The 27,947-nt window shown below is 41.2% G+C and overlaps 1 protein-coding gene across 1 annotated transcript; it reads right to left on the bottom strand.

Moving 5' to 3' along the window:
• Positions 1–585: 585 nt before the first annotated feature.
• Positions 586–27,154, bottom strand: LOC120315927 (E3 ubiquitin-protein ligase TRIM7-like). The gene is made up of 17 exons (XM_039360967.1): positions 25,530–27,154; positions 22,712–22,807; positions 22,389–22,616; positions 20,588–20,610; positions 19,807–19,916; positions 18,327–18,401; positions 16,853–16,969; positions 15,921–15,944; positions 13,556–13,558; positions 10,711–10,772; positions 10,293–10,610; positions 8,061–8,156; positions 6,302–6,520; positions 5,824–5,846; positions 5,435–5,550; positions 4,040–4,168; positions 586–1,396 (listed from the first exon to the last, which is right to left on the bottom strand). The coding sequence occupies exons 1-17, from the start codon at positions 25,929–25,931 to the stop codon at positions 870–872; spliced, it is 2,568 nt and encodes an 855-aa protein (XP_039216901.1). The 5' UTR covers positions 25,932–27,154; the 3' UTR covers positions 586–869.
• Between the last annotated feature and the right edge of the window lie 793 nt (positions 27,155–27,947).

Raw genomic sequence — 27,947 nt, 5'->3', positions numbered from 1 at the left:
TATGCCAGTACAACATAAGCAGTGTGCAGTGGAACAGCCTTACAGAAATGTATATATAATTGTATTTGCTTGCCTGATTCATTTTTAAAATTTACATATTATTTCCAATTCAGCGTAGAGGTAACATCCTAAGAATAGGTGGGAAAAGAAAGTAAATTCTGCTATTAGTTGAGATGCAACTTACTTCACACAGAAATCTTGTCACTAGAATAGACATAGGAAATCTCTACAGCAGAAGAAAATGAGTGGAGGATTAGGGTGAGGGAGTTTCAAGACTCAAAGCTCTTCTGTCCCCAGCGTGTGAGGAGAGGGAGATGGGAATATACATTATCTGCAATGTCCCAGAAATTTCTCTGTTGAAGGCTTTGACTTCAGATTTCCCAAAAAGACAGGTAGCCGTTCATTTGATTCTAAATTCTTAATGAAAACTGCCATCTCGCAATTTTTCCTAAACGTAGCCAAGAGGACTAGAAACATATTTTATGTTTTGATTAGGCAGCACATTTATTTTATTTTGCACTCTTGCTACAGAATGGTATGGGAGAACAATCCTCCTGGGAGATGAGCGTGTCCAATTAACGTATGTAAGCATTTCCAAATAGCTTTTATTTTTTTCTTCCATCAGAGCTTTCTGCTAGTCAAAAGCCAGTTTGTACAATTGCAACTCCTTCCATTAAAACATGGTATATCCCTGACTGGTGCTTTCAGTAACGTTTAGTACTTCACTACGAATTCAAAACAGAAAGTAGTCATTTCTCTGCTGACACGATTAACCAAAATAGTTCCAAGCAATTGTCACGTTGCCGCTTTACGTCCCATATTATACAAGACTTCTCAAATGGCTGAAATCCAAAGCGCCTGGAATAATCTCAGGGGCATAAGGTCAGCTGAGATCCAGAAGCCACCCAGAACCAAGGGTGAATCCTCTCTTGCTTGAAGGAGGTAGGTGGAAAAGTAAAAATGGGAGCATCCAGCTCGGCATCGAAAAAGGCCACCCACCCTCCCTCATAATCCAGATCTACTCTGATCCTCCTGGGCTTCCTGAGCAGAAACAGGGTAGTCCAGCAAGAGGTCAGGGCTTGCAACTGGCCCCAGCACTGCTGTACGGCCCAAATGCCTTGCTGTGGGCTGAGGCTGAGGCTCCCCTTCCTCCTCACAGACTCCTGGGCAATGCCAATGGCCCAGTTCTGCCCCTGCTCGACGTTCACCACCCAGGAGTGTTTCCCAGAGCAGAAGGCCTCGCAGCCCAGCACAAAGAGCTCGGCATCAAATCTCTCAGGATTGTCCAGCAGGGGCTGTGCGTGATCCAGGTCGGTGACGGTCTTCTGATCCAAGGAGAGGAAGAGGTGGGGATTGGCTGTACGTGGATCCAGTGTCATACTGAGACTGGCGGAGACTGAGAGAAACAGAAAAAGGGTGATGGTCCTGCTGACTTCTCCACTCCAACCTGCCTTCTCAATTATCTCGCTAAAGCAGCGGTTCTCAACGTTTGTGTGACGGCGACCCCCGTCACACAAACGTTATGCGCATGCGTGGCACGGCGCGCATGGGGACGGGGCCCCATGCGCGGCGTGCATGTGTGGCGCCCTCCCCCGAGGTGCGGTGCCGCCCCCATGCGTGGCGCGCATGCGCGGCGCCCTCCCCCGGAGGGGAGAAAATAGCGGATCGCCGCCTTTGGCGACCCCCGAAAAATGGTCGATCGACCCCAAATGGGGTCACGACCCATAGGTTGAGAACCGCTGCGCTAAAGCAAACTGCTGTTCCTGCTGGGACAGCGATACAAATGCTCACAGGCAACAGTGAATGCTCATTTGCCCAACAGCTTAGCCCCAGCATCAGCTGCACCACCTCAACATGCAATCATTATTTTGGAAATTGCCTGTTAGCATCTGCATCTCCCAATTTTTTCTCTTAATCATTTCTTAAGTAAGGTGAGACACTTGCCACTCTTACGTAAGTAGAAAAAAAATAAGCCATGCCATTTTTAAAGGTTTTTTTTTTGTATCCCACCTTTATTATTAAACAGAGATAGTCCTCGATTTACAACCCTAATTGAGCCTGCAATTTTGGCTGTAAGGCATGGCATTTGTAAAGTGGGTCACCGCGTGACCGCACCCAATTTTACAACAAGCAATCGTCATTAAATATAGCAGTGGTTAAGCAGATGCCACAGTCATTAAACGACCCCCTTTGTGCTAGGGGATGTTTTTGCTGGAAACTAGAAATAAATAATGATTTCCAGCAAAAAAATGTCGTAAATCATAATAATGTGCTGCGGGACACTGCAAAGGGCCCTAAAAATGAGCCAGTTACTGAGTGGCAAAATGTGGGGATATGATCTGTAGGGACAATGTCAGAACTTCAAATCGGGGTTGTAACTCCCCTTTTCAGGGTCTGTCATAACTTCAAATGGTCACTAAGTAACCAGTCGTAAGTGGAAGGCTACCTGTAATTCAAGGCGGCAAACACACCTTTCTCCTCCTATTTTCCCCACCACAACGGTGTGAGATGAGTTGGGCTAAGAGAGTGAGTGACCCAAGATTATCCAGTTGGTCTAGTGCAGGGGTAGGCAACCTTGGCTCTATTATGACTCGTGGACTTCAACTCCCAGAATTCCTGAGCCAGCTATGGGAGTTGAAGTCCACGAGTCATAAAAGAGCCAAGGTTGCCTATCCCTGGCTTAGTGCCTAAGGCAGGACTAGAATGCGCAGTCTCCCTGTTTCTCGCCCAGTGCCTTAAGCCCTTGACTAAATAGGCTCACCTTTTAAATTTCTTATCCTTTAAAGTAGGAAATACCATGTTTCCCCGAAAATAAGGCCTATCCTGAAAATAAGCCCTAGCTTGATTTTTTTATTTGTGTGCCTAATATAAGCCCTACCCCCCAAATAAGCCCTAGTTAATACAAGGTGGGACAAGGCGCACAGATAAAAATCAAGCTAGGGCAGAGGTGGGAGATGGAGCTGCCTCATGCGCCCTGCACTCGCTTACCTCAGGGCCCCCTCAGCCAGGCCTCCCACACCCTGACACCTGCCTTGCCTCACGACGGCAGCACCAGCAGCAACAGCTCCATCCAGCAGGAGCCTGCGTGGCCACTGGCCACTTCGTTTGGTTGCTGGTGGCCGTGAGCGGCCGCAGACGAAATCAGGCAGCAGAGCGACAGGTGTGAGGGTGTGGTAGGCCTGGCTGCAGCAGTCCTGAGATAAGCTGGTAAGACATATCCTGAAAATAAGACTTAGTGCTTCCTTTGGAGGCAAATATATATATATATAAGCCCAGGTCTTATTTGGGGGGAAACATGGTACATGCAAACCACTCCTGCAGCTTCATAGTGTTAAGTATTATAAAGAAATAAACTTAACACAAAAGAATCATTAACTTCATTAACCTCTGTTTCTTAACCGTCTTAAAAGAAAAGCTGACTCAGAGTGTGATACAAGCCAGTTCATTTCCAGCTCCTCCCAAAGGAACATTAAGTGTGGCCTCAAGCTATCAGAGACTCTCTACGTCAAGTTCCTGATCTGGCAGTTCCCAATGAAGCCTGCCTTAGGGCCAAGCAAAGTGTGTGCTAAATTTACTGGTTACGCAAAGAAATGTATTTAGCTCTGCAAGGCAGTCTAAGAAACAGCATCTTTTAGTTCAGTGTTTCTCAACCTTGACAATTTTAAGGCATGTGGACTTCAACTCCCAGAATTCCACAGCTAGCATGGCTGTGGAATTCTGGGAGTTGAAGTGCACATGCCTTAAAATTGTCAAGGTTGAGAAACACTGTTTTAGTTAATGTTCAAAACATGCCTGCCCTGCATCAGTGTCTCTTTGCAAGAAGCCCATCCAAATCAGTTGGCTTCATGCCACTGCATCTTCACCGGTAGACCCTTGCTGCAGGCGGGCTATGTTACAGAAAAGCAGCATCCCAAGGAGCACCTCTACAACATAAAGTTTTTCCAAGACTTAAGAGACCGCAAACTTTTAATCCTACCCAGGCTGCAAGCTCCAAAGGTACGCAAGAGTGAAAAAACAAACGAAGCAAAGGCAGCATCACCTTTCTTGTCTGCTCTCGGGGCATCGTTATGCAATCCTGGCCAGAAGGTCTGGGGCTGATCAGTCTGACTCAGGAGGTCAGCATTAAGCCTTTGGGTCTTGCTTTTCTGAAATTTGTCCATCAGTGATTCTAGACAAGAGAGAAGGGTGAATATTTGGTCCTTCTATCAAAAGCACACTGGAGAATTTGCTTTTGATATCTGTTTTATCTATCCATCCATCATTCTCGGTGGGAAGAATTAAAAAAAAATATCCCCACAGAGGCCTAGAACCCATGAAAGAAAGAATCTAAAAATTAGAAAGATTCAGAGAATTTCTGCTCAAAAACTTTCTGCAGTTCTTCAGAACTGTTTGGGCAATGGAATTAGGAATCAAATGTGGCATCAGGAGCTCTGAGCACACCTTTAAACTTCTTGTTTAAAAGTAACACAATCCTACACACCATGGTCCAGAGCTGAAGTGGGATACCTGTGACTCCCAACATTCCCCATCACTGGCCATGATGGCTAATGCTGCTGGGAAGTTTAGTTCAGCAACATGTGGGTGGCTTTAACTTTCTCTGTCTCTGCTCCAGAAAAGGAAAATTGAAAATTGAGATTTCTTTACACAACTTCTTGCCACATGCTTGCTACAAGATCATTAGTAAGAAGTGTACAATCTCCTGTTTCCTGAAGTGTAACAGGACCCCACAGATCATCCTCAAAGAAATGTTTGCCCTGGACTCACTCCTCTTTTAGAATGTCTCTTTTTCTTGTAACTGCTGCTCCAATCATCTTTTTCAAGTGGTTGGTTTTCAGGCTGAGCAAAATATTCTGCTTGGATATGTTCTTAGTACAAAAGAAGTGTCAAAACTCTTTTCTGTACGCTAAGAACAGTACTGAGATGCTTAAAACAGCATTTTCACAGTCCATACAGCAGATCCATACACAAAAGGGACTTTTTGCAAAATATCTTAGGTAATGGTAAGTCAACATCAGGAGTTGCCATTTAAATTTCCCATAATATCCTCAACCCATGTTTTTCAACCTTGGGACTTTAAGAACTGTAGACATCAACTCCCAGAGTTTCCCAACTATCATGGTTGGCTGGGAGCTGAAGTCCACACAACTTAAAGTTGCTAAGGTGGAAAAACACTGCCCTCAGCATTACCATAATACTACTTTGGACCAATGCGGGATGGACATTTCAATGTAAATACTTCTGCTATTTCCCCATAACTTCTTTCAGTATTCATGGAAGTAGAAATTCTCATCCAATCTAGAGCAAGTCCTAAGAATTAATCTCTTCCTTCTTTCCACCCTCTCTACTTTTTTCCCCATTTGGAGGAGATCATTTCACAGGAACAAGGTTTACCCTACAATTACAGAAATGTGTACATCTTACGTAGCTTCCGTACCTCTAAATTTCTTGAAGTTTTCCATTAACAGAGCACTTTGCTGAGAGATGGCCCTGAGATCTTTTTCCAGGTTAACAGGTTTCTCTTGGAAGCAAAGGAGCTCGCCCTTTTCACACCTAGGAGATCAGAGAAGTCCCAATCTATTTTAGTTCTGTGGCTTTCCCTGATGTCTGGCTGCCATCAAGCATATCTGGTAAGAGAAAAATTAGAAGGATAGCCAGACTGTCTCCAAGTTAATTTCCATCTGGCCTCTTTAAAAGAAAGAATAGGGATTTCCTTTCTGTTAGATCTCACAGGAACATAAAATATTTTTTAAAAAAATATATATATATTTTTTCCATAAACCACTCAAATTCATTATTAACCCTGAAGGATTAAAAATCACATACCTGCTTAAAGTTTCCTTGACATCCTAGAGAAACCAGAGACATTTGAGTTACTTTGTGAAGAGGAAAAAGTTATCAGAGAACAACTTTGTTCAGTAGGATTTTACAATTTTAAGAAGAAAAAAAAAGAAAGAAAAATAGAATATAACTAAGGGATCTAAAGGAGATAGTCTGAAAGCAGGAGGAGGTTCTAAAAGCAGATATCCCCTTGAAATGCTTAAGAAACACTTCACTGAGCAGGGAGAGGCCTGGTTCGAAGCTCTACCTCCCTGGGTTTATTTCATAAAGAAAGAACATCCCTCAAATCTGTCAGGGGGGATTCTGGGAAAACCCGATGTCGTTCTTGCTCAAATTACGACTGAATTCACAACGTAGACTGCCATCTTTGTTTTGCCACCTAAGAACCTTTGCAGAGATGCTTCGATTCAGTGAGAAAAAGCCACTACAATTTATGTTAAAAACATAACCTTAGAATGTCCACCTGCAAAAATTCACCCACAGGCCTCTCACAGTGCTTCTCTACGTCACAGATCAGGTCACTGAGAAAAGAAATGTTGTTTGAAAAGCTGGAGCTACTTTCATCCTGTTGCTCTTCCAGGTCACTCAGTTGAGCCAAAAGGCCATTTTCCTGCTCTTCTAGAAACAAGCGGAGTTGCTGGAATGCCTGCACCACCTTTTTTCTCTCTGATTTGATGTCTTCCTGCAGACAACAGAGAAGCGGGCAAGAAAATAAAAAGTCAACAAGACTAAGGTTGTTTCTGTACAATTAACCATAGATTTTAGCACCGGCATATTGTGTCATGTCAGGGAGCAATGCCACTATATCACAACATTGCTATTATTAAATAATACTAAATTTGTCAATGTATTGCTAATGGCTATCATTACAAGTAGCCCTTGACTTAACAATTATAGTTGAGCCCAGAATTAGAATGTAAAACTTTGTGGTCGTTAAGTCGAGGCAGCCACGTGACCGAAAATAATTTTGCGGCCTTTTTCACAATGGTTGTTAAGTTGAACGGCCATGACTATCAAGCGAACCTATTTATTTGAATGGGTATTGTTTGCCAGAAATCAGCAAAAAACATTACAAATCACAATCATGTTACTGCAAAATGCTACATCTGGTCATAAAGCTGACCTGCCAAGCAAGCAGTCATATGATTTCTGGGGAAGGGTATCATAACCACTTATGATGGCCAGGGTACTTTAAAAGCCATAAAATACTTGTTCCATCATGGTTGAAACTTTGAACAGTTGTGAAATGACTAGTTGTTAAACAAGGATTACCGTCTGTGCCATACACTCAATGAATGCATGGAGGGGAGTCTGATTAATCAGATCTCTGTTCTCCTCTCCCCAGAGAGAGAGACACACACATACACACAACAGTTACATTGGACTGAAAAGACAAGCACCACTCGGTTAGACTGTGATACCAGGACTACAGGACACAGGGTCAAGTTCCTACACATCTATAAAACTCATTTGGGTGAATCACTCACTAGAGCCTCACCTACTTTACAAGATGAAACATCAAGCATGCCACCTTTCCTAATGGAAAGACAAGATATAAAATTTTAAAAAGTAAAGGTTTCCCTGTCCAGTGGTATGCAACTCTAGCGTGCAGTGCTGATCTCTGTTTCTTGGCCGAGAGAGCCAGCATTGTCTGGAGACATTTTCCATGGTCATTTGGCAGGCATGGCTATATACAAAGGCACATGGAATGCTGTTATCTTCCCACTGAAGTACTACCTATTTATCTACTCCCATTTATATCCTTTTGAACTGGTTAGCTGTCAGGAGCTAGGGCTAGGAACGGGAGCTCACCCCGTTGTGCAGTGCTTGGGTCTGGAACCTGGGCTGTCAGTTTTCCAGCCAACAAGCTTAGTATCTTTAACTGTTAAGCCATCATGCCCCAAATACATAATAAATAAATAAAATTAAATAAATAAAACATAAAATTAAATTAAAAAATAATATAATAATATAATATAATAAATATAATAATATAATATAATAATAATAGAATAGAATAGAAGAATAAATAGAATAGAATAGAATAACTATAGGCTATAAATCTGCATTCTGGATTTAGTGGACAAAAATTGCTCATGATTATTTTTCAGACACTCAAAATAAAGCTGTATTTTATTTTACAAAATGTGCAACAAAATCAACAAAGTGGGAAAGAGAAACTGCTACAGTTTTCCTTAGTACTCTGTGAACAAGTTGCCTACCAAACACTCAGCCATTTGTTTCTCCGGAGCCTGCCTTGATCTTTCAACAGCCATTCTCCTCAGCTTCAGATTCTGTAGCTTGATCTGGATCTCTTCCTAAGCAAACAAAATCTGTTAGGATTGTTTCCCTACAGTTATTGAAATTCTAAACCATAAAATGCCTGTTGACACCAGTTGATGGGGAACAAAATCAGAGAGAAGAGTTGACCACTCTGTGTTCTGCTTAAAGGCTTCCATGAGGCAATCTGTTGGCTAAGATGGACAACCAGATGTTAGGCTAGACACTGTAAGCTAAGCATGGCAAACTCGCGACGTCACATGACGTTGCATGACGTATCGCGACTTTTCCCCCATTGCTGGCAATGGAGTGGACGCGGTTTCAGTATGATGCATCCGGCCTCGGGCCGACAGTTTGACATGCCTGCTGTAAGCCAATCAAATGTCAGCATCGTTCTGCAGGTTTCTAAGTAGGGAGAAGACAACTAGGAAAACATTAACCACCACTAAATAAATCTCCCTCAAACTGCGTTGGCTTTGGGTGATTTCACAGGCACATCAATGTTACTTCCTTTACAACAACAACACAGAAGTGGCTTGCCATTCCCTCATCTAAGACATTTTTTTCAACTTTCTAATTTAGTTTCAAGTCTGAAATATCATCATACTGTCCTATCCAAATACTAACCAAGTCTGATCCTGCTTAGCTTTTTGGAAAAATACACAGACTGTTGACACAGCTCTGCATTCTCATTTAGGCTATTTTATTGATTTGATTTGGGCGCCACCAAATTCTAAACTGACTTTGCTTGGCACACAATATAAAAGAGCAAGTTCAAAAGTGCAATGAAATAAACAAATAAACAAATAACGTCAAGTAAATCAGATGCAACTATATGCCAAATATATTCAACATGGAATTCCATGCACCCTAACAGGGTTATGCTACACCAGTGTTTCAGCAACTTTAAGATGTGTGAACCTCAACTCCCAATTCCCCAGTCAGCATGAAGTCCATGCATCTTACAGATGTTGAGGTTGAGAAACACTGTGCTAGACTGAGGTAGGGTTTTGATTGGAATGGAAGGAAGGAGAGGGGAAGTTGAAGTGGTTATGCAGATGCATTAAACTTGAAACATTCCCTGCATCTGCTGAAGTGAACTGTAGCTCATTAAATTATACCATTTAATAAAATGTGTTCATCTGAAAAAGTGCTACAGGACTCCTGATTTTCGGCTACAGAGAGTAACATGTCTGCACTGATCTTGGGAAGACCTTCTTTCCTTTTTTTCCCCTCAGTCACCCATGCCACAGTCTGACACTTCAGCCTACTTAACTGAGCTGTCGTTGGGACAATAAAATGAAAGATAAATCTTACTGCCCCTGTGAGCCCTGAGAGGAAAGATTAGATCTAAGAGAATAAATCACAACTCTTTATAAATGGTGTGCTTTGTCTGTTATAAAAACATGTTGAATCTTGTCTGGATTCAAAAGTTAAGCAGGGAGAGATTTTTTTAGCACTGAGTGGAAGATTACCAGAATCCCCGCCAATGGCACACCACTTCCATACTGTTGTCAAGAAAACTACATGGATGTGTCCAAGAAACTACCATGAGTCAAGACTGATTTGAGCATCAGCCCCAAAGCTACGATCCGATGAATTCTTTTCACATGAAAGACTCTCTTCAAGGAAGCCTTGTGGATGTGTCAAAGTGCAACTTCTATTTACTACAGGGATGAGGGAATGATAGAAACGGATTCTTACATTACTGGAGATCATCTTGTGGGGGAAGGCATATACAGAACATACACATTTGATCCCACAGGATTTGGGCAAGTGACTTTATTAGGGGACTGACTGAAGGAACAAATCTAGGGTATCAGTCTAGGTTTCTCAGGGAAAAAAACTAGGATAATTAGGCTGGGTTTGCACAGTACCCGGCATAGTCAGTCCTGGGAAATCCAGCTGCTGCCTCCACCATCACATTAAGTCACAATAAGGTGGTTGGGCTGTACAGCATATATTTATATGGCCACAGCAATAGTGCTGTTCAACCCCTTTTCGGAATTAACCATATTGTGCAAAGCCAGGTTTTTAGAAGTATCCAATCAATGCATAGGTTCGGGTGGGGGGGAGCTCTCAAGCTTGTGCAAGCAGGGCAGAAGTCCACCCCTTCAAAGAGTGAAGAGTAGCAGGTCGGCCTCACCTACCGCCAGCAAAAATTATTTCGTTACCCTGTAATCTTCAGCTGCCTCCTCGACCGGAAGTACCAAGTGACCCCGGTGCTTCTTGGATTTGTCGCATACCAAGCAGATGAAGGCACAGTCCTCCCAGCAGAAAACCTTGAGGGGCTCGCGGTGTTTTTCACAGAGGGCCTCTCCCGTCCACCCTTCGATGGCTTGCAGATGCAGCCCTTCCGACGTCCTCGACTCGGAGATCCGTTTTTCAGGGACGTTCTGAACAGGAGAGGCGGGTCTCCCCAGATCCCCCATGGTCTGGACGAGCAACAGCTGGGCAGAGGCGTCCACCTCCACCTCGGGCCGTGGGGCAACCTAATTCCTCCCCAACACTCCGGGGGGCGGAGAGAGGTGCTTCGCATTCAAAACGCCCAAAATTTCCTAGATAACTTTCGCTTTCCTCCAACCAACCAACCTGGGCGATGGGAGGAGTTGTTTTCCAACTCTCTCGCGTCTGATTGGCGGATAGGATCCTCTCTGTGTGTGTGAACGACACGGAAAGCGGTGCCAAATATTAGCCCCAGTCTCCGTTTGAACGCTGTTAGAGACGGTACGCGGTGGGGATGTCTGCAGATTGAGTGTGATTGTGAAGGGTGTCTAAAATGGCAGTGCACCCTCACTGACGACTTTCCTATCGGCGCCTTGGGAACTCAACTCTCTCCAGCCTTATGTTGTGCAGATAGGTAACACCAGGGCTCTTCAAACTTGGCCCTTTTATGACTTGTGGACTTCAACTCCCAGAATTCCTCAGCCAGCGTGCCTGGCTGAAAAATTCTGGGAGTTGAAGTCTACAAGTCATAAAAGGGCCAAGTTTGAAGACCGCTAGGTAACACGCTTCTCGGAGTCCGCTGCTAAAGCCCGTTTTGAGTTCTGCACGAAAGATTATCTATTTAATACGTAGCAGCTTCTCCTACAATAGTGCTACAGGCTTATAAAGAACAACTTGATTTTCATTTTAAAGGAATTTATTCTCAAGCAGAGGGACTCAATGCATGCAGAAACAGGGCATCTGTGATTTTACAACAGCTGTAGAAGACGAGATTTCTGCTGGCTTAGTTGATGCAGCAAACTGCACCTGTTGAAATCTTTTCTAGGCCACAGGTGCTAGATGCCTGCTGTCTGATGTACTTGGCTACTATGTCCTTAGGTACCATAGTTTATGACTTCCAATATGGTGAATCCATCCAGTTATGTTCAATAAATTATGCTTAGATCCTGTTTTGTTGTGATGCACAGTAGTCTTTAAGCTGGCACAAATCTCCGTTTTATTGTAAAAACCCTCTTTAAATCAAGGACAACTTTGGATAACTTTATGGAAATGCTCAAGTAATTTTCTTGGTGACAATATAGGAGTACTTTGCCACTGCCTGGGTTTTCCTGATGGTCTCATCTGAGTATCAGTGCTGTCTTTCCTTCTCTTCTGAAAATCCGCTAGTTGTAGGATTTGCACTAGACTAGACATTTAAAAATAGTATTATTAGGTGCCTGATTAGGGTTGTGTGAGTGACAACATACAATGAGCCGAGGTGGCACAGCAGTTAGAGTGTAGTACTGCAGGCCACTTTAGCTGACTGTGTTCAGCAGGTCAGCGGTTCAAATCTCACCGGCTCAAGGTTGACTCAGCCTTCCATCCTTCCGAGGTAGGTAAAATGAGGACCCAGATTGTTGGGGGCAATGTAAATATATATATATATACATTGCTTACTGGTGTACACCACTTAGAGAGTGCTTGCACTTAAAGCGATATATAAGTCTCATAAATAAATAAACAAACATCCTACTTTGGACTTGTTATGCGAAGACTGGAAAAGGCTGTACAGGTAGTCCTCGACTTACAACAGTTTGTTTAGTGACTGAAGTTAACAACAGCATTGAAAAAAAGCTGACATGGCCGTTTTCACTCTTATGACTATTGCAGCATCCCTATGGTCATGTGATCGAAATTCAGCCATTTGGCAACTGACTCATATTTATGACAGCTGCAGTGAAAGGGTTTAGGATAAATTAACCTGAATAGCCAAATGAGACCTAAATGCATTCAGTGAATATGGATGTTCATTGTAAGAGGAGAAAAAAAAATCAGAGCAGATGCATTAAGGGATCACATGCAAAAGCAGAAGTGACTTGGGTATTTTTATCAGTTGTGCAAAAAGGTAGCATTGGATTGGATTTCTGTTGACTGCTTTCTTCACAAAACTATGAAGCCCTAATGCAGTGGTTCTCAACCTGTGGGTCGGAACCCCACAGGTTGAGACAAACTGCATTACTAAGAACTCTCTCACTAACACTGACAAGGTAAGCACCTAGTATATAAGTAGACAGTAATTTCTATTCCCTTCTAGCAATGTAATATATCTCGATCAGCGGTTCTCAACCTGTGGGTCGCGACCCCATTTGGGGTCGAACGACCATTTCACGGGGGTCGCCAAACAACGCAGTCCGCCATTTTTTCCCCTTTTCCTTAGCTTTGCTACTCCCTTTTATTTTATTGGCTTTTGAAAGCCAATAGAATAGACTCTCTTGAATAGAGTCTAATTCTATTGGCTTTCAAAAGCCAATAGGAATTGTCCAGGCTGTCTCTGCCCTGCTGAGCCTGCCAAAAGTCCCACTGCAAATGGTGCTGCACCAGTTGAGTAGTCCTCGACTTACGACCGGTTGAGTAGTCCTCGACTTACGACTGGTTGGGGGTCGCGGCATTAAAAAGGTTGAGAACCACTGCCCTAATGCCTTTTATCACAATTTTTCAATTATCCAGCCTAGGAATTTCCCTGTAGTCTCCTATTCATGTTCAACCCAGTTTAGCTTTTCGGAGGTTAACTAAGTGCCACCAGTCACTGAATAACAGTTGTGTAGACCAAGGAAATTTCAGCAAGTCCACTGGGCTTTTTTGAGATCATCTGAAAATAGTGACTTATGACCATTTTTCACATTTATGACTGTTGCAGCATCCCCATGGTTACAGGATCAAAACTGCAGATACTTGACAACTGACTCATCTGATAAATAGGACATGAACCAATTAGACAATTTCCTCAAAAGTCATAATAATCTTTATTGAAGAAAAATTGATGGGCCATAATTAAAGAATTGTATTGACTACAATGCTTTAAGAAAAAGACATGTATAAAGAAACAATATTTAAATGTTTTTATGCTTCTTTCTTATTCTACTCTATATAACAGACTCCCATTTTGAACAGGAGCCCTTGTTTCTATCAGTCCTTTGCTTCTGCAATGCTCAAATTTGTTATGGTTTTTCACCGACTATACAAAAAGAAATTTTCATTGGGATATTGTTCGAGCACTACTTTGAAAAGTGCCATACTGGATTAGCAGTATTCTGAAACATCACTAAACTCAGTCCAAGTGACTGCACAAAACACACACCAAGCTAAAACCACTTTTATACACAATTTTGGTGCTATTTCAAAGTAGTGGTAAACCTATGCTCAAAAGCTGCTTGGATAAGACTTGACAGGTTTGGGAAGAGTTGTACAATAAGGATAGTCCTCAACTTACAACAATTCATTTAGTGGCTATTCAAAGTTACAACAGCACTGAAAATAGTGACTTATGACCACTTTTCACATTTATGACTGTTGCAGCCATCCCCATGGTTACAGGATCAAAATTGCAGATGCTTGGCAACTGACTCATACTTATGACGGTTGCAGTGTCCCAGGGTCATGTGATCATCTTTTGCAACCTTCTAATATGCAGAGTCAATGGGAAAGCCAGATTCTCTTAACAACCATGTTACTAACTTAACAACTGCAGTGATTCACTTAACAAACTGTGGCAAGAAAGAATGTAAAATAGGTCAAAATCCACTTAACAAATGTCTCAGCAACAGAAATTTTGGGCTCAATTGTGATTGTAAATCAAGAATTACCTGTAATGCAGCAGAGAGATAGCTGAAATGTGCAACGTCCATCCCAAGGAGGGTTGATGGTGTTTAGACTGATCCTTGTTTCTGAACTGAGGACTGGCTTAGAGATCTAACAGATGATAGAATGGGACTCTCCCACTGCCAAGAGGAGAATAACCTGGAAGACGCATCAGGAGTGGAGGGGAAGGGACAGGCCTGCATCAGTCTAATGTGGCTAACACAGGTAGCCCTTGGCTTACAACCACAATTGGGACTTTCATCACTTAAGTAAGGCAGGTGTTAAGTGTGTCTCACCCAATTTTAAGCCCTTGTTGTCATGGTCATTAAGTGAATCGTGCAGTCGTTAAGTGAATCCAGCTTCTCCCATTTGCTTTTTGCTTTTCAGAAGCTAGCTGGAAAGGTCACCAAAAGTGGTAAATAAGTGATCCTGGGACATTGCGAATGATGTAAATACACGCTAGTTGCCAAGTATACGAATTTTGATCATGTAACTATGGGGAAATTGTGAGAGTCGTTAAGTGCAAAGTCAGAGGTCCATTCTTTCGGTGTCACTGTAACTTTGAACAGTCACTAAAGAAATGGTCGTATGTTGAGGTCTACCTGTAAGTGCTTGACTAAATCAACTTCTAAGCCTGGCTCTAAATCAAATGAGTGGCTGGTGAAATAGATCAGACTGCTGCCACAGCAAAAGTGCCACAGCTCCTGTTGTACTTAAAGGACAAAAGGCTACTTTATTATTATTTTTATTAATTTCTAATATTACATTTGCATATTTAAAAAGCAATGTGGTAGCTGAGTACAATAATTCCATTACATTTAAATATCATCAATACAAATCTCAAAGTATTACGACAACTAATTCTCTCTTTCCCCCTTAATATATACTGTCTCATATTCAAACACAATTCTTATTCTATCAATCAAACAGAAAATAACTTTCTAACATTCATCAATAATCTTCAATTTATACATATCTTAATTAATTTAACATTCCATCTTTTAGACAGTCAATGACCTAATAAAATTTTCTTAATTTTAATTTTTCCATTAATATTTTAAATTTAACGTTTAATCTTTTTCATTTCCAAATTTTAAATGACCCCAATTTCTATCACGGTTCCCCCACAGTCTAAAGTTCCAGATACACCTCTGATCTATACATGATTCTCACCGTCTGCATCAACCAATTAATAATACGAAGTAATATTCTTATCTTTCTAGTAATTCTCCAGTATCTTAGAATCTCAAATTTAATAGACAAGATTTCTTTTATTTCCACACTTAGTATTTCCTCTTTTTTTTCCTCTTTATGTCTCTTATATCATATTTGAGACTAATAATTTTTTAACCTATTAGCATTTATACCACAAACCAATATACAAATTTAATTTAAAGGCTACTTTAATACTAGAAGCTCAGGACAACTTTAAGCTGCTTGGGGATCAGATGAACAGAATATTATAAATATGAGGCTGAAAAAAAAAGATTGCTGGAAAAAACTGTGTCATGTTAAATGCAAGTAGGGAAAGAATCCAACAGCACAGGACAAACCCAAACATTTTATATACTGATCTTTTTTTCACTCTCTTATTGATGTTTGATAGCAAAGTTGTTTGAAAGGACAAAACAGATGTGAAGCATTTTTTATATAATACAGAAGCTAATGCAGTGGATGTGTTGCTTCTGCTGAGGTATCACTACAATAATTTGTACATAATTCCACCTAGAAGAGTGGACACTGAGATGATTTTTTCTTCTTAGCTAGACGAGAAGAGGAAAAAAGAGCATTAGAAAGTGGGTAGAATCTTGAGGATTTATTTCACAGCACCTGAGACCCTGCTGAAGCTGATTATTGCGACTTTTTTTCCTGCAGACTGTGGTACCGATATTTAACAATATTTCCTTTATACCAGCTTTCCAAAATAGAATCAGTTGCTGATGTCTGCAGATGTAATTACCGTATGCAATCACACTAAAATGATAACGGGAGAGGGCATAACAAAAACGGAGAACTTAGCCTTTGTACCCATTGTTTATATCAGAGGTACACTTGTTTTTGTATGGGGGGTTTTTTTTTAAATGAAAGCTGAGAAAGCCGGGCAAAAAAGAAAATACAAGGAAACCCTTGTGATGCATTTACTGTCTCCTGCTGGTGCCCTTTTATTAGGCTGCTGAGATGATGAGAAACACATTCTGCTCTCTGGGCTACAATCAAAAGCAGCACTGGCTGTTCGGTCTTACGATTTCCTCTTTTTTGCTGGAAGATAGATTGTATTAAGAGAGCTGGAATCTTCCTTCTTCCTGCCAAATGGTAGAATGTCTCGTGAAAACAAAAAAAATCCAAAAATACACAGGGATAGGGCATCAATATATCTATATAATATATATAGTATACCAAGCTAAAAGGTTTCAAAAGGCTAGAGAATTCCTGGAAGCCTGTCACTCAGACAAATCTGCTATCAATAGGCACATAGAGACACACAACATCCACATACCATTCAAAAGAGACAAAAAACCAAAAAGAAAACAAAATGAGCAAAACATCACCCTGCTAACCTTTGGACCCTTCGTTTATATCAGAGGTACATTTGTTTGTGTGGTGTTTTTTTTTTAATGAAAGCTGAGAAAGCCAGGCAAAATACAGGTAGAAACCCTTGAAATGCACTTACTGTCTCCTGCTGGTGCCCTTTTATCAGGCTGCTGAGATGAAGAGAGACACATTCCACTCTCTGGGCTACAATCAAAAGCATCATCGGCTGTTCGGTCTTTCAATTTCCTCTTTTTTGCTGGAAGATAAATTGTATTAAGATTGTATTAAGAGAGCTGGAATCTTCCTTCTTCCTGCCATATGGTAGAATGTCTTGTGGAAACAAACAAAAAAAAAAATCCAAGGGTACACAGGGATAGGGGATCAATATATCTATATAATATATATAATATAACAAGCTAAAAGTTCTCAAAAGGCTAGAGAATTCCTGGGAGCCTGGCACTCAGACAAATCAGCTATCAATAGGCACATAGAGACACACAACATCCACATACCATTCAAAAGAGACAATCAAAAAACCAAAAAGGAAACAAAAAGAGCAAAACACCACGCTGCTAGCAATGAACACCCAGCCGATCAGAGATTAACACCAAGATTAACACTCTACCAACAAACAGGAAGTAAACAATGCCCCAGTGAAGAAAGTACAAGTCAGACAAGTAAGCTAACAGTAAACAACAGCCTAATCAGGAACTACTAAGAACTCTCTCACTAACAGTGACAAGGTAAACGCCTAGTATATAAGTAGACAGTATTTTCTAGTCCCTTCTAGCAATGTAATATATCTAGATCTATATGTATTTGTATATGTACGTATGAAATCCGTCTGTCTGTCTGTCTGTCTGTCTGTCTATCTGTCTATCTATCTATCTATCTATCTATCTATCTATCTATCTATCTATCTATCTATCTATCTATCTATCTCCCTCTTTACAACCCTGTAATCCCTTAATTCAGGGTAGAGTCAGGGTGACTGAATGAAGCTGAGCATTTATTGGTTGGATGCCCTTCCTGATGCCATGTGGAGTTTGCATTCCTTCTCTACACTCTCTTCCATCTCTGTCCACTGCAGTTCCTTACCTTCTCCCCCTTCCATTAATCCAGGTCAAATCTAACTACATAAACATGACCTCCTTTAATTCTGGTTACATCCTTTTCCACACATTGCTGCTCTTCATGCATCTGATAGAGAATATTATTCTTCATTTTGGCATGTAAATTTGGTTTGCTTGCTAGGGTACCTCTGTGTCTATAGTATAGGAAACACACATTTTTACTGGCATTCATGGTTCTTATTAAGCTACTCACAAAAACCAAACCAGCCTGTCCTTCTGATAAACAGGTAGTCCTTGACTTACAGCTGTAGTGAAGCCTGCCCACTGCAGTTGTAAGTCAGGATGGTTGTAAATCAGGTCACCACATGACCAGACTCATTTTTACTACCTTTATGGTGGTCGTTAAGCAAATGCTCTGGTTATAAAAAAACTGCCACAGTCATTAAGTGACCACTGTGGTCATTAAGCAAATCTATTGTTCACTTGGTAGGTAATTAGTTCCTCCCCAGTATAGAACAGTATAGTAGAGGAAAAACTTACTACCACTCTTAGTTTTTTTCCCATAATTTGCTGGAAACTTACAAGGATCTCTCTGTAGTTCAGAAGATAGAGTAGCTATAGAAAAAAAAAATAATCAGTTATGATTTTGCAAAAAAAAAAGTTCTGACATCACAACAATATTAGCTAGGAGAGGAGCAGTGCTGTGCTCCTCATTTGAAGGCAAAAATATGCTTGGGAGCACATAAGGGGCACGCCTGCAATACCACTTTGCACACATTTCTTCCCTAGGTTATACACCAGTTACAGAAAGTCAATTCCAATCCTATGCAATCCTGAGAAAAGATGGACAGTGTGCGTTTTAGTGAGAAACATTCTTCTTTTTCTTCTTGTGCCATATCCGTTATTGGACGTTGGCGATCCTGTTTTTAATCGTCCTTCTCTTCATTAAACTAGACATGCCCAATTCCAGCAACGTTCCTTATATGTTTTAGCCTCCAGTCCCCTGATCATCTTTCTTGCTCTTCTCTGTACTCTTTCTAGAGCAGTGGTTCTCAACCTTTTTAATGTCACGACCCCCCAACCGGTTGTAAGTCGAGGACTACTCAACCGGTCGTAAGTCGAGGACTACTCAACTGGTGCAGCACCGTTTGCAGAATGGGACTTTTGGTCGGCTTAGCAGAGCAGAGACAGCCTGGACAATTCCTATTGGCTTTTGAAAGCCAATAGAATTAGACTCTATTCAAGAGAGTCTATTCTATTGGCTTCCAAAAGCCAATAGAATAAAAGGGAGTAGCACAGCTAAGGAAAAGGGGAAAAAAATGGTGGACTGTGTTGTTTGGTGACCCCCATGAAATGGTCATTCGACCCCAAATGGGGTCCCGACCCACAGGTTGAGAACCACTGTTCTAGAGTCTCAACTCTTTTTTACATAGTAATTCAAGGTGGCTAACATACCTAATACTCTTTCTTCCTCCTATTTTCTCCACAACCCTGTGCAGGAGGGATACTAGCCCAAAGTCACCCAGTCAGCTTTCATACTTAAGGCGGGACTAGAACTCAGTCTCCTGGTTTCTAGCCTGGTGCCCTAACTACTGGACCTTAATAGTCATTATTGGCTGGGTTTTCATGTGTTAAACTACACTGTGGCTTAAAAAAATGCATAGACCCAGACAATATTTTCTGCTTAAATTGAAAACAACCTCAATAGAAGCTTGTTGTATTGCTTGGATTGCTGTTATTCACCTTCTCTGTTTCCCATTTTCTCTCTTGCCCTAGCTGCTGTTTTAATGTAGTGCTCTAGGCTGCTTTGAAAGGTTCTCATGATAGGAAGGCAGGACTCACCTCTTTCCAAAAATAAATGCTATCTTCAGAAACAGGAACTAGAATACAGCAAAACTAATCAGTACTTTTAGGAGCCTGCATGTAAGCTTCCTTTCTGTTCCAACTGCATGGAAGGGATCTCTCAGTTTAAAAACCTGTTCCTAAATGTATGTTTAAACATTATCAGCTAAGCTCATACCTTTGAATTCCCCCAGAGTACGTGTGACAACCTCATTTTGTCTTGTTTGATAAGCAATCCCTTTTTCCACTTCAGGAAGAAGACCATCTAACTCTTGATATTTAGTTTGCCTAAAATAGGAAGGAAACATTTATATGCAGATCAGGTGGATGATTGTAAGCTGAAAGAGGCCTATATAGACCATTCCTATCATTTTTGCCCTAACATATATCAGGAAGCCATAAAGTATCAAGGGGTAAACTTGCTGCTTGGTCAAAGATATTATGGAATATTTGGAGAGAGTTGAATGCTAAGTCGGGCCAAAGTACAGACGGGGAGCTGGGTTTTAGGGAAAGTTTAGCAGGTTATACAATTTTTGCACATGGATTTACACTCGTTTTCATTTGATTTCCCCATCTCAAAATGGTAGCCATCAATGTTGTGCATGCTTGATCACAGGGGCCTTTGTGAACTACGGAAAGGAGAGTTGTAGACTGCAATAGTTCAGCTACTTGTGTTAACCATCTCACAACAGAATAAAAGAATATCAGAGTTGGAAGGGACCTTGGAGGTCTTCAGGCAGGAAACTCTACAACATTTCAGACCAATGATTGCCCAGTCTCTTCTTAAAAACCTCCTGTGTTGGAGCATTCACAGCTTCTAACTTATTATACTTAAGAAGGAATGGATCTTTTAATGAGCTGATGGCACCACTGTTTTGCTCATCAGCTTTCATTTTAGTTTCTATTTTATGCATTTCTTAGATAATCCAGCCCTAATCAGAAGATAAAAAGTCAAATACCTCATTGATGCAGCCTGCATCACCTGGGAAAGGAAGATAAGAAATATTTTAGCATTATGTAATACAGAGTCTACAACAAAATCTTGCCACCTGATTTGGAGCCTCTAGTTCTCTTCCAAGATGTTCCATTTTCCCTCAGGACTTGGCTTCTCATTTCTCTTTTAACAGACCTTCAGCATGCTGTGGTTATAGAGTCTGCAAAGTCTCCTTTGAGTTTTTTCTCACCTTCCCCTAAGCCAGTGTTTTCAACTTTGACAGACAGATGGATCTCAACTCTTCAATGCTTGCTCGGGAATTATAAAAATCAAAGCCCACCCATCTTAAAATTGCCAAGGCTGAGAAACACTGCCACAAGCTTTTCTGATACTTTTTCTTTTATGGAAATGATGCTATTTCAAAGACCAGTGTCTATTTTCATTAACACATAGCACATAAACTGTCTGGTTTTAACCATGGTTTATAGAATAAGTCATAACTGTGTCAATCATAATTTTAAAACCACAACCATAAGTCAAAACAATGTGTGAATCCACCTTGCCTTAGAAATATGGGAGAGGAAGTCGACTTTTTTTCTATCATATGATGATGATGATGTTATCTATTTAGTCACATCTGATTCTTGGCGATTCTATGGGCCAGGTCTCTCCACTTCTTCAGATCTTGCACTACTTCTTTGAGTTGTTCCTGACATATATCACTTTATAAGCCTCTCTCACGGGTATCCCACATGGGAAACAATGACTTTGTTAAGCTATTTTTATCTAACTTTGCCTCCCCCAAGGCACCTTCCTGGTCATGCTGCTAGGAATATGCAAAACCAATAAATCTAGTGGGACTAGTTTGGGAAAGAGAGATCTCCAATAAAACAAGGACTGTCTGTTTCTTGGTTCTCTAGATCAGGGCTTTTCAACCTGTTCACCCATGGTACCACTTTTAGGATATGGCAACATCCGAGTACCACCCGTCGCCTAGCAAGGTGTCAAAAACTTGATGACCAAAAAAAAAAAAAGGGAAAAAGTGATAAAGTACAGGTAGTCCTTGACTTACAACAGTTCGCTTAGTGACTCTTCGAAGTTACAATGGCACTGAAAAAAGTGCCCCCAAGCCACAGCCAAGCAAGATACCTGCCTGCCCACCCGGCGGCGCTCTTCCTCCTGTCCGAGGTTTTCATTGTTGTGAGCATTTCTGTTGAGGATTGGCAGCGGGGATGGGGTAGGGGTGGGGGTTTGGTTTTTATTCCCCCATCTGCTGGGTGGTTGCAGCAGGTTTTGGTCACTTCACATGACCCTGGGACACTGTGATCCTCATTTAATATGAATCAGTGGCCAAGCATTTGAATGTAAATCACAAGACCCTGGAGATGCTGCAACATTCCAGCTGATCGGCGCTTCTTCTGGGCTCAGCAGAAGCGCCAGGATCAGTGCTGAGCTCCAGCTGGAGCCTGGCGCTGATCCTGGCACTTCCACTGAGCCCTGACAGCCCCAAAGAAGTGCCGAGCAGCTGGAAAGTGGCACTGATCCTGGCGCTTCTGCTGTGCCCTGACAGCCCTGCAGCTCCAGCCATCTCTCGCTCAGGCTTGTGCGGTGCTGCCACCAGTTCAGCTCATTCCCCTCCCCCGCTACTTTTCTAGGATGGTCGCGTACCACCTGCCAGGTGCCAATGTATTACAGGTGGTACCCGTACCACTGGTTGAAAAGCCCTGCTCTAGATTTCAAGAACTATCCTAGAGCTATTCTCCAACCACATCTTTGGTAAGATAACGCTCATTTACCCCGGAAGAAAATAATGTCAACTTTCTAACCTGTAAAAACTCAAGCTCTACTGTTGACCCTCTTTCTTCTGCCGTAGTGATAAGGCTATCCAGGCAAGAAATTTCCTCTGAAATTGTGGCAGTACGAACTTCCTGTTCCTTAACTGCTGTCTGGAGTGACTTCCACTGGTCCAGCAGCAGTTGCTTCTGTTCCTCAAGGAATTGATAAATCCGCCGAAAGGCCAATGACATTTTCTGCATCTCATCACTGATTGTATTCTGCAATACATTCCAGCAGGGAAACATGGTTACTGCTCTGAAAGACAGATTGAGGACAAATTCCCCTCTGCTAGTAGATAAATTGAAGAACCTACCAGGGCTTTTTTGTTCCTCGCTGCATTCGTTGCCTGAAGTTTAAGAAGTTTTTCTCTTTTTTTCTTCAAAGATATTAGTTGGTCCTGGAATTCTTGCTAAAAGAAGAACAGTATTTTGACTTAGTATACCTTGTGGCCTCAGATACCTACAAAACAAATCTTTAACAAGCCCCCTTACCCTCCCTATGTGGAGCATCTTAATCCAGCTAATTATTCTTGAGCCGAGTCTTCCATTCAGCACCTTTAAGATTAACCCAGCCACTCATGCAATATATCTGCACTCCAGACTTAATCACCCTCTATGTTCAACTTTCAAAAATAATATGGAAGCTATAAACTTGTTAAGATATAAATCATGGCCTTTAACTATGAATAGTCAAGCCTGTACTGAAGTTCAGCTCTTGAAATCCACCAGCTGGGATTGCGCAATACCTGATAGATTATTGAAGACCGAATGCAACTATGGCAAAGTTTGGTCTACATTATAGAATCCCCAAGATCGTTTGAAGAAACTTTTGGCAACAAAAATGATAATAAAACAAAAAAAAAGAGCCTGCTGTAGATCACAAGCACAGGCTTTATTTGCTTGCTTTGGTTTTTTTTTTTTTTGAAGATTGTTATCACACAGCATTTTTTTTTTATTGAAAGTTTTATAAATTTTACAAAAAGACAAAAACAATACAAAACAAAAAACAACATATACAAAAAAGAAACTAAACATTACATATATATATATATATAAAAAAAAAGAAACCCCCCCCCATCCCCCACCCCTCACAAAAACCCTCCCTTCCCCCCCCTGAGCTTTCCAGAGCAGAATATAGGCTTAATTAAAAATTAAAAAATAAAAATAAAAAATTAAATTAAAAAATTTATATTTATATATATATATATAAAAAAATATCTATATATATATATAAAAATAAAACTTATAAAAAAGCTATGTGATATTTTTGTATACCCAATCTAAATTGTATAAATTTTATCCATTTGTCCCAAACAGCAAGGAACTTCTCTTGCGTTTGTTGCTTTAAGAAAGCCGAAATCTTTGCCATTTCCGCCAGATAAGCTACTTTAAGAAACCATTCCTGCAATGTAGGCAAAGATTCCTTCTTCCAATATTGTCCTACTAACAGCCTAGCGGCTGTAATCAAATTTAACATCAATACAACCTCCTTTGTATCACAATCTGTAACAATACCTAACAAAAATAATTGCGGAGTAAATTTTACCCTCCTTCTAAAAATTCTCTGGATATTCCACCATATTTTGATCCAAAATGCTTTTATCTCTCTGCATGACCACCAAATATGATAATAGGAAGCATCCTTATAACCACATCTCCAACATTTGGGTTGCACGTCAGGGTACATAAGAGACATTTTTTGTGGATCAAGGTGCCATCTATAAAACATTTTATAAAAATTCTCCCTAAGGTTCTGTGCTTGTGTAAATTTGACATTTCTCACCCAAATGGTTTCCCAAATGTCCAATGAGACTGGGACACCAAAATTCTGCGCCCATCTAATCATATCACACAGCATTAAACAGACACTCTGGCTAATTTTTTAAGTGTCCCCGGTGTGAAAAAAAACTCAGCACTGAGATCTCTAGTCAGATACCAAGAAAATGTAAAGAAAAAAACCCAGCGCAGAGCTCACCCTGTGCTCTATTTAACAGTCATGTGCCCCTTTCTTAGGGTATTATATATATCCCTGCAAAAATAGGTCTTGATTATTGCTTTTTCTGCCACATTCATATGTTGTAGCTTTTGTCTCATCCCCAACACAGAAATAAGGCAACCTTAACATCATCCTCAGCTGTTCCACTTTGAAAGTAATAATAACAATAACAATAATAACAATAAAGTTGGAAGGGACCTTGGAGGTCATCTAATCAAACCCCCTGCTCAGACAGGAAACCCTATACCATTTTAGACAAATGGCTGTCCAGTCTTTTCTTAAAAACTTCCAGTGTTGGAGCATTCACCGCTTCTGGAGGCAGACTGTTCCACTGGTTAATTGTTCTAACTGTCAAGAAGTTTCTCCTTAGTTCTAGGTTGCTTCTCTCCTTGATTAGTTTCCATCCATTGCTTCTTGTCCTGCCTTCAGGCGCTTTGGAGAATAGCTTGACTCCCTCTTCTTTGGGGCAGCCCCTGAGATATTGGAATACTGCTATCATGTCCCTCCTCGTCCTTCTTTTCATTAAACTGGACATACCCAATTCCAGCAACTGTTCCTTATATGTTTTAGCCTCCAGTCCCCTAATCATCTTTGTTGCTCTTCTCTGCACTCTTTCTAGAGTCTCAACATCTTTTTTACATCGTGGTGACCAAAACTGGATGTTTTGGATATTCTCCTTTACCTGTCAATACAACTTTTGCCATAGATAAATGTCTTCATCATTGTGTCCCAAGGAGCTCACAGCATCTGGAGCTAAAGTAGATGCCCTGGGTGACAAATGTGGAAGCTGGCCGAAATTGCTGAAGAGCCTGGGCCTTTACTTCAGCCTTCAAGGAGTACCACTGTGCAGGGTGACCAAAAGTGCAAGGATCAGTGAAAGATAAGTGGGCGGGGGGAAGGAATTGGTGCACCACTGTGGTCATAAGTGCAGGTGGGCTGCCAAGCACCAGAAGTATGATCACATAACCATTACTAATTGCCAACCAACCAACTTCTATTTTTTCCCCCAGTCTGCAGAAAGCCACGAAGCTAGTATACTAAACACGGCAGACAACAAATGAAGAATGCATGAAAAAGTGGCCTACATTTTAGCTCTCACAGCAAGGAATATGCCACCTAACATTGTGTGATCTTACCTCCACAGGAAACACTGTATGGTCCTTGTGCTCTTTTGATTTGTCACACACCATGCAGATTGCCATTTGATCATTTTTACAGAAAAGTTTCAATGGTTCCTGGTGCTTCTGGCATATCCTCTCTTTTGTCTTTTCTTTTTCTTTGGCTTTGTCGTTCAGCTTTGAGACAATTCTGGCAATGTTTCCCAGTTCTCGGTTGGGCTTTAAGATTCTTTTCCAGCTGATTGCTCTACACTGAGAACACTGGAAATATTTTTTGTTAATGGAAACCCAATATTCAGTAATGCAAGCTCGGCAGAAGGTGTGCCCACAGTGTATGGAGACTGGGTCACGGAAACTGTCTGAGCAAATGAAGCAGAACAGTTCTTCTTTAAGTCTTCTTATCATTTCCTCTGTGGACATGACTGTCTGTGCTAAACACTGTTTCTTTCTGCTGCTGTTGCTAGATATCCCTCTGGGGAAACAGTGCTATGTTCTCACTGCTTTCACTAAAAAAATAAAGATTCTTTTGTCCTCAAGGTTTATGCAAACAAGAACAACATTAACAAAACTTCTGAATTAACCCGATTGCAGAAGACATCAGAACTTCACATGGGAAAAAAAAAAGAGAGAGAAAAATAGTTTAAAAAGTTAAAATCTGCCATGGAAAGTGCAAGCCATGTATTATGGGCTCAAACAAGAACCCCAAAAGAAATAATTGAACAGAAGTAATCAGGAAGGGCTGGAAAAAGTATTCATGTATCAGAAGTCAGGGTGGGTCCTCCCTATTCTATAAGAGGTTTTGTTGAGGCTGATTGGCAGAACTCCAGATTCCTGGTTAAAAAGGAAATGTGAAAGGATTTAAGCCACTCCTCTAGTAATAAGTGCTTTAAGTAAATATTTAGCAAAACTAAAAGCAAATAGACACATCAGAACACTTTCAATATTCTGTTTATGATTATGTTTCAAGATAGTTGGGCAGAGCTTGCTAAAGCTGTGCTTCAACATTTAGTGGGTACAGCACAGCAACCTGGGTCTATTTTAAAACACAGTCTTTTTATAATTAATTTCTAACCAATCACATTAATAATTTTGTATATTCTTGATGCTTGACTATGAATATATTGCTTTGTGTGTATCTTGCCAATGGAGTATTTGCTTGAATATATTGATGTGCTTGATCCGGCTTTGCAAAGCCTTTATTTATTTATAAATATTTATATTTCTTTATAAATAACTCGGCAGAAAACATACCTATTACTTTCCTCCTCCTATTTTCCCCACAACACTGTGAGGTAGACTGGCCTGAGAGGAAGAGAGTAACTTACTGGCTCAAAATCACCCAATCTGTTGTCATGCCTAAGACAAGAGTACAACTCAGTCTCCTGGTTCTAGGCCAGCATGTTAACCACTATTCAAGTGTTGGGAGACTGAAGAACTGAAGAACTGCTTGAGTAGTCAAAATGAACCCCAATATAGGAAGGGAGAGAAAACCTGTCAGTTGCAAATGGGATGGAACAGAATTCCCCCCCACACAGATTTTTCTCCTACAACTATAGACCTCATCCTGTCCCCCTATTGGCAATTGGGACATGACAGTTGAAGTAAAGACAAGGATAGAAAAAGTCCGAACAGCATTCTTCAAAATGAAAAAGGTCTTCTGCAGTCAGGACATAAGCCTAAGACTGAAAATCAGGCTTGTCAGATGCTATATTTTTTCTATCCTAGTCAATGGAGTAGAGCAGGGCTTTTCAACCTTTTCACCCATTGTACCACTTTTAGGATATGGCAACATCCGAGTACCACCAGTCACCTAGCAAGGTGTCAAAAACTTGATGAAAAAAAAAGGAAAAAAGTGATAAAGTACAGGTAGTTGACTTACAACAGTTCGCTTAGTGACTGCTTGAAGTTACAATGGCACTGAAAAAAGTGCCCTCCAAGCCACAGCTGAGCAAGACATCTGCCTACCCTGCTCTTCCTCCTGTCCGAGTTTTCCATCGTTGTGAGCATTTCTGTTAAGGATTGGCAGTGGGGGTGGGATGGGTGTTTGGTTTTTATTCCCCCCGTCTGCTGGGTGGTTACAGCAGGTTTTGGTCACTTCACATGACCCTGGGACACTGTGACCGTCATAAATATGAATCAGTTGCCAAGCATCTGAATGTAAATCACAAGACCCTGGAGATGCTGCAACATTCCAACTGATCAGCGCTTCTTCTGGTCTCAGTAGAAGCTCCAGGATCAGGCTGAGCTCCAACTGGAGCCTGGCGCTGATCCTGGTGCTTCCACTGAGCCCTGACAGCCCTGCAGCTCCAGCCATCTCTTGCTCAGCCATCTCTTGCCACCTATTCAGCTCATTCCCCTTCCCCACTACCACTTTTCTAGGATAGTCGCGTACCACCTGCCAGGTGCCAATGTACCACAGGTGGTACCCATACCACT

The sequence above is a fragment of the Crotalus tigris genome, unplaced genomic scaffold (genome assembly GCF_016545835.1).
Source record: "Crotalus tigris isolate CLP2741 ecotype Arizona unplaced genomic scaffold, ASM1654583v1 scf7180000019189.1338056, whole genome shotgun sequence".
NCBI lineage: Eukaryota > Metazoa > Chordata > Lepidosauria > Squamata > Viperidae > Crotalus > Crotalus tigris.
The sequence above is the reverse complement of the archived record's forward strand: the minus strand, read 5'-3'. Positions and strand labels throughout refer to the sequence as shown.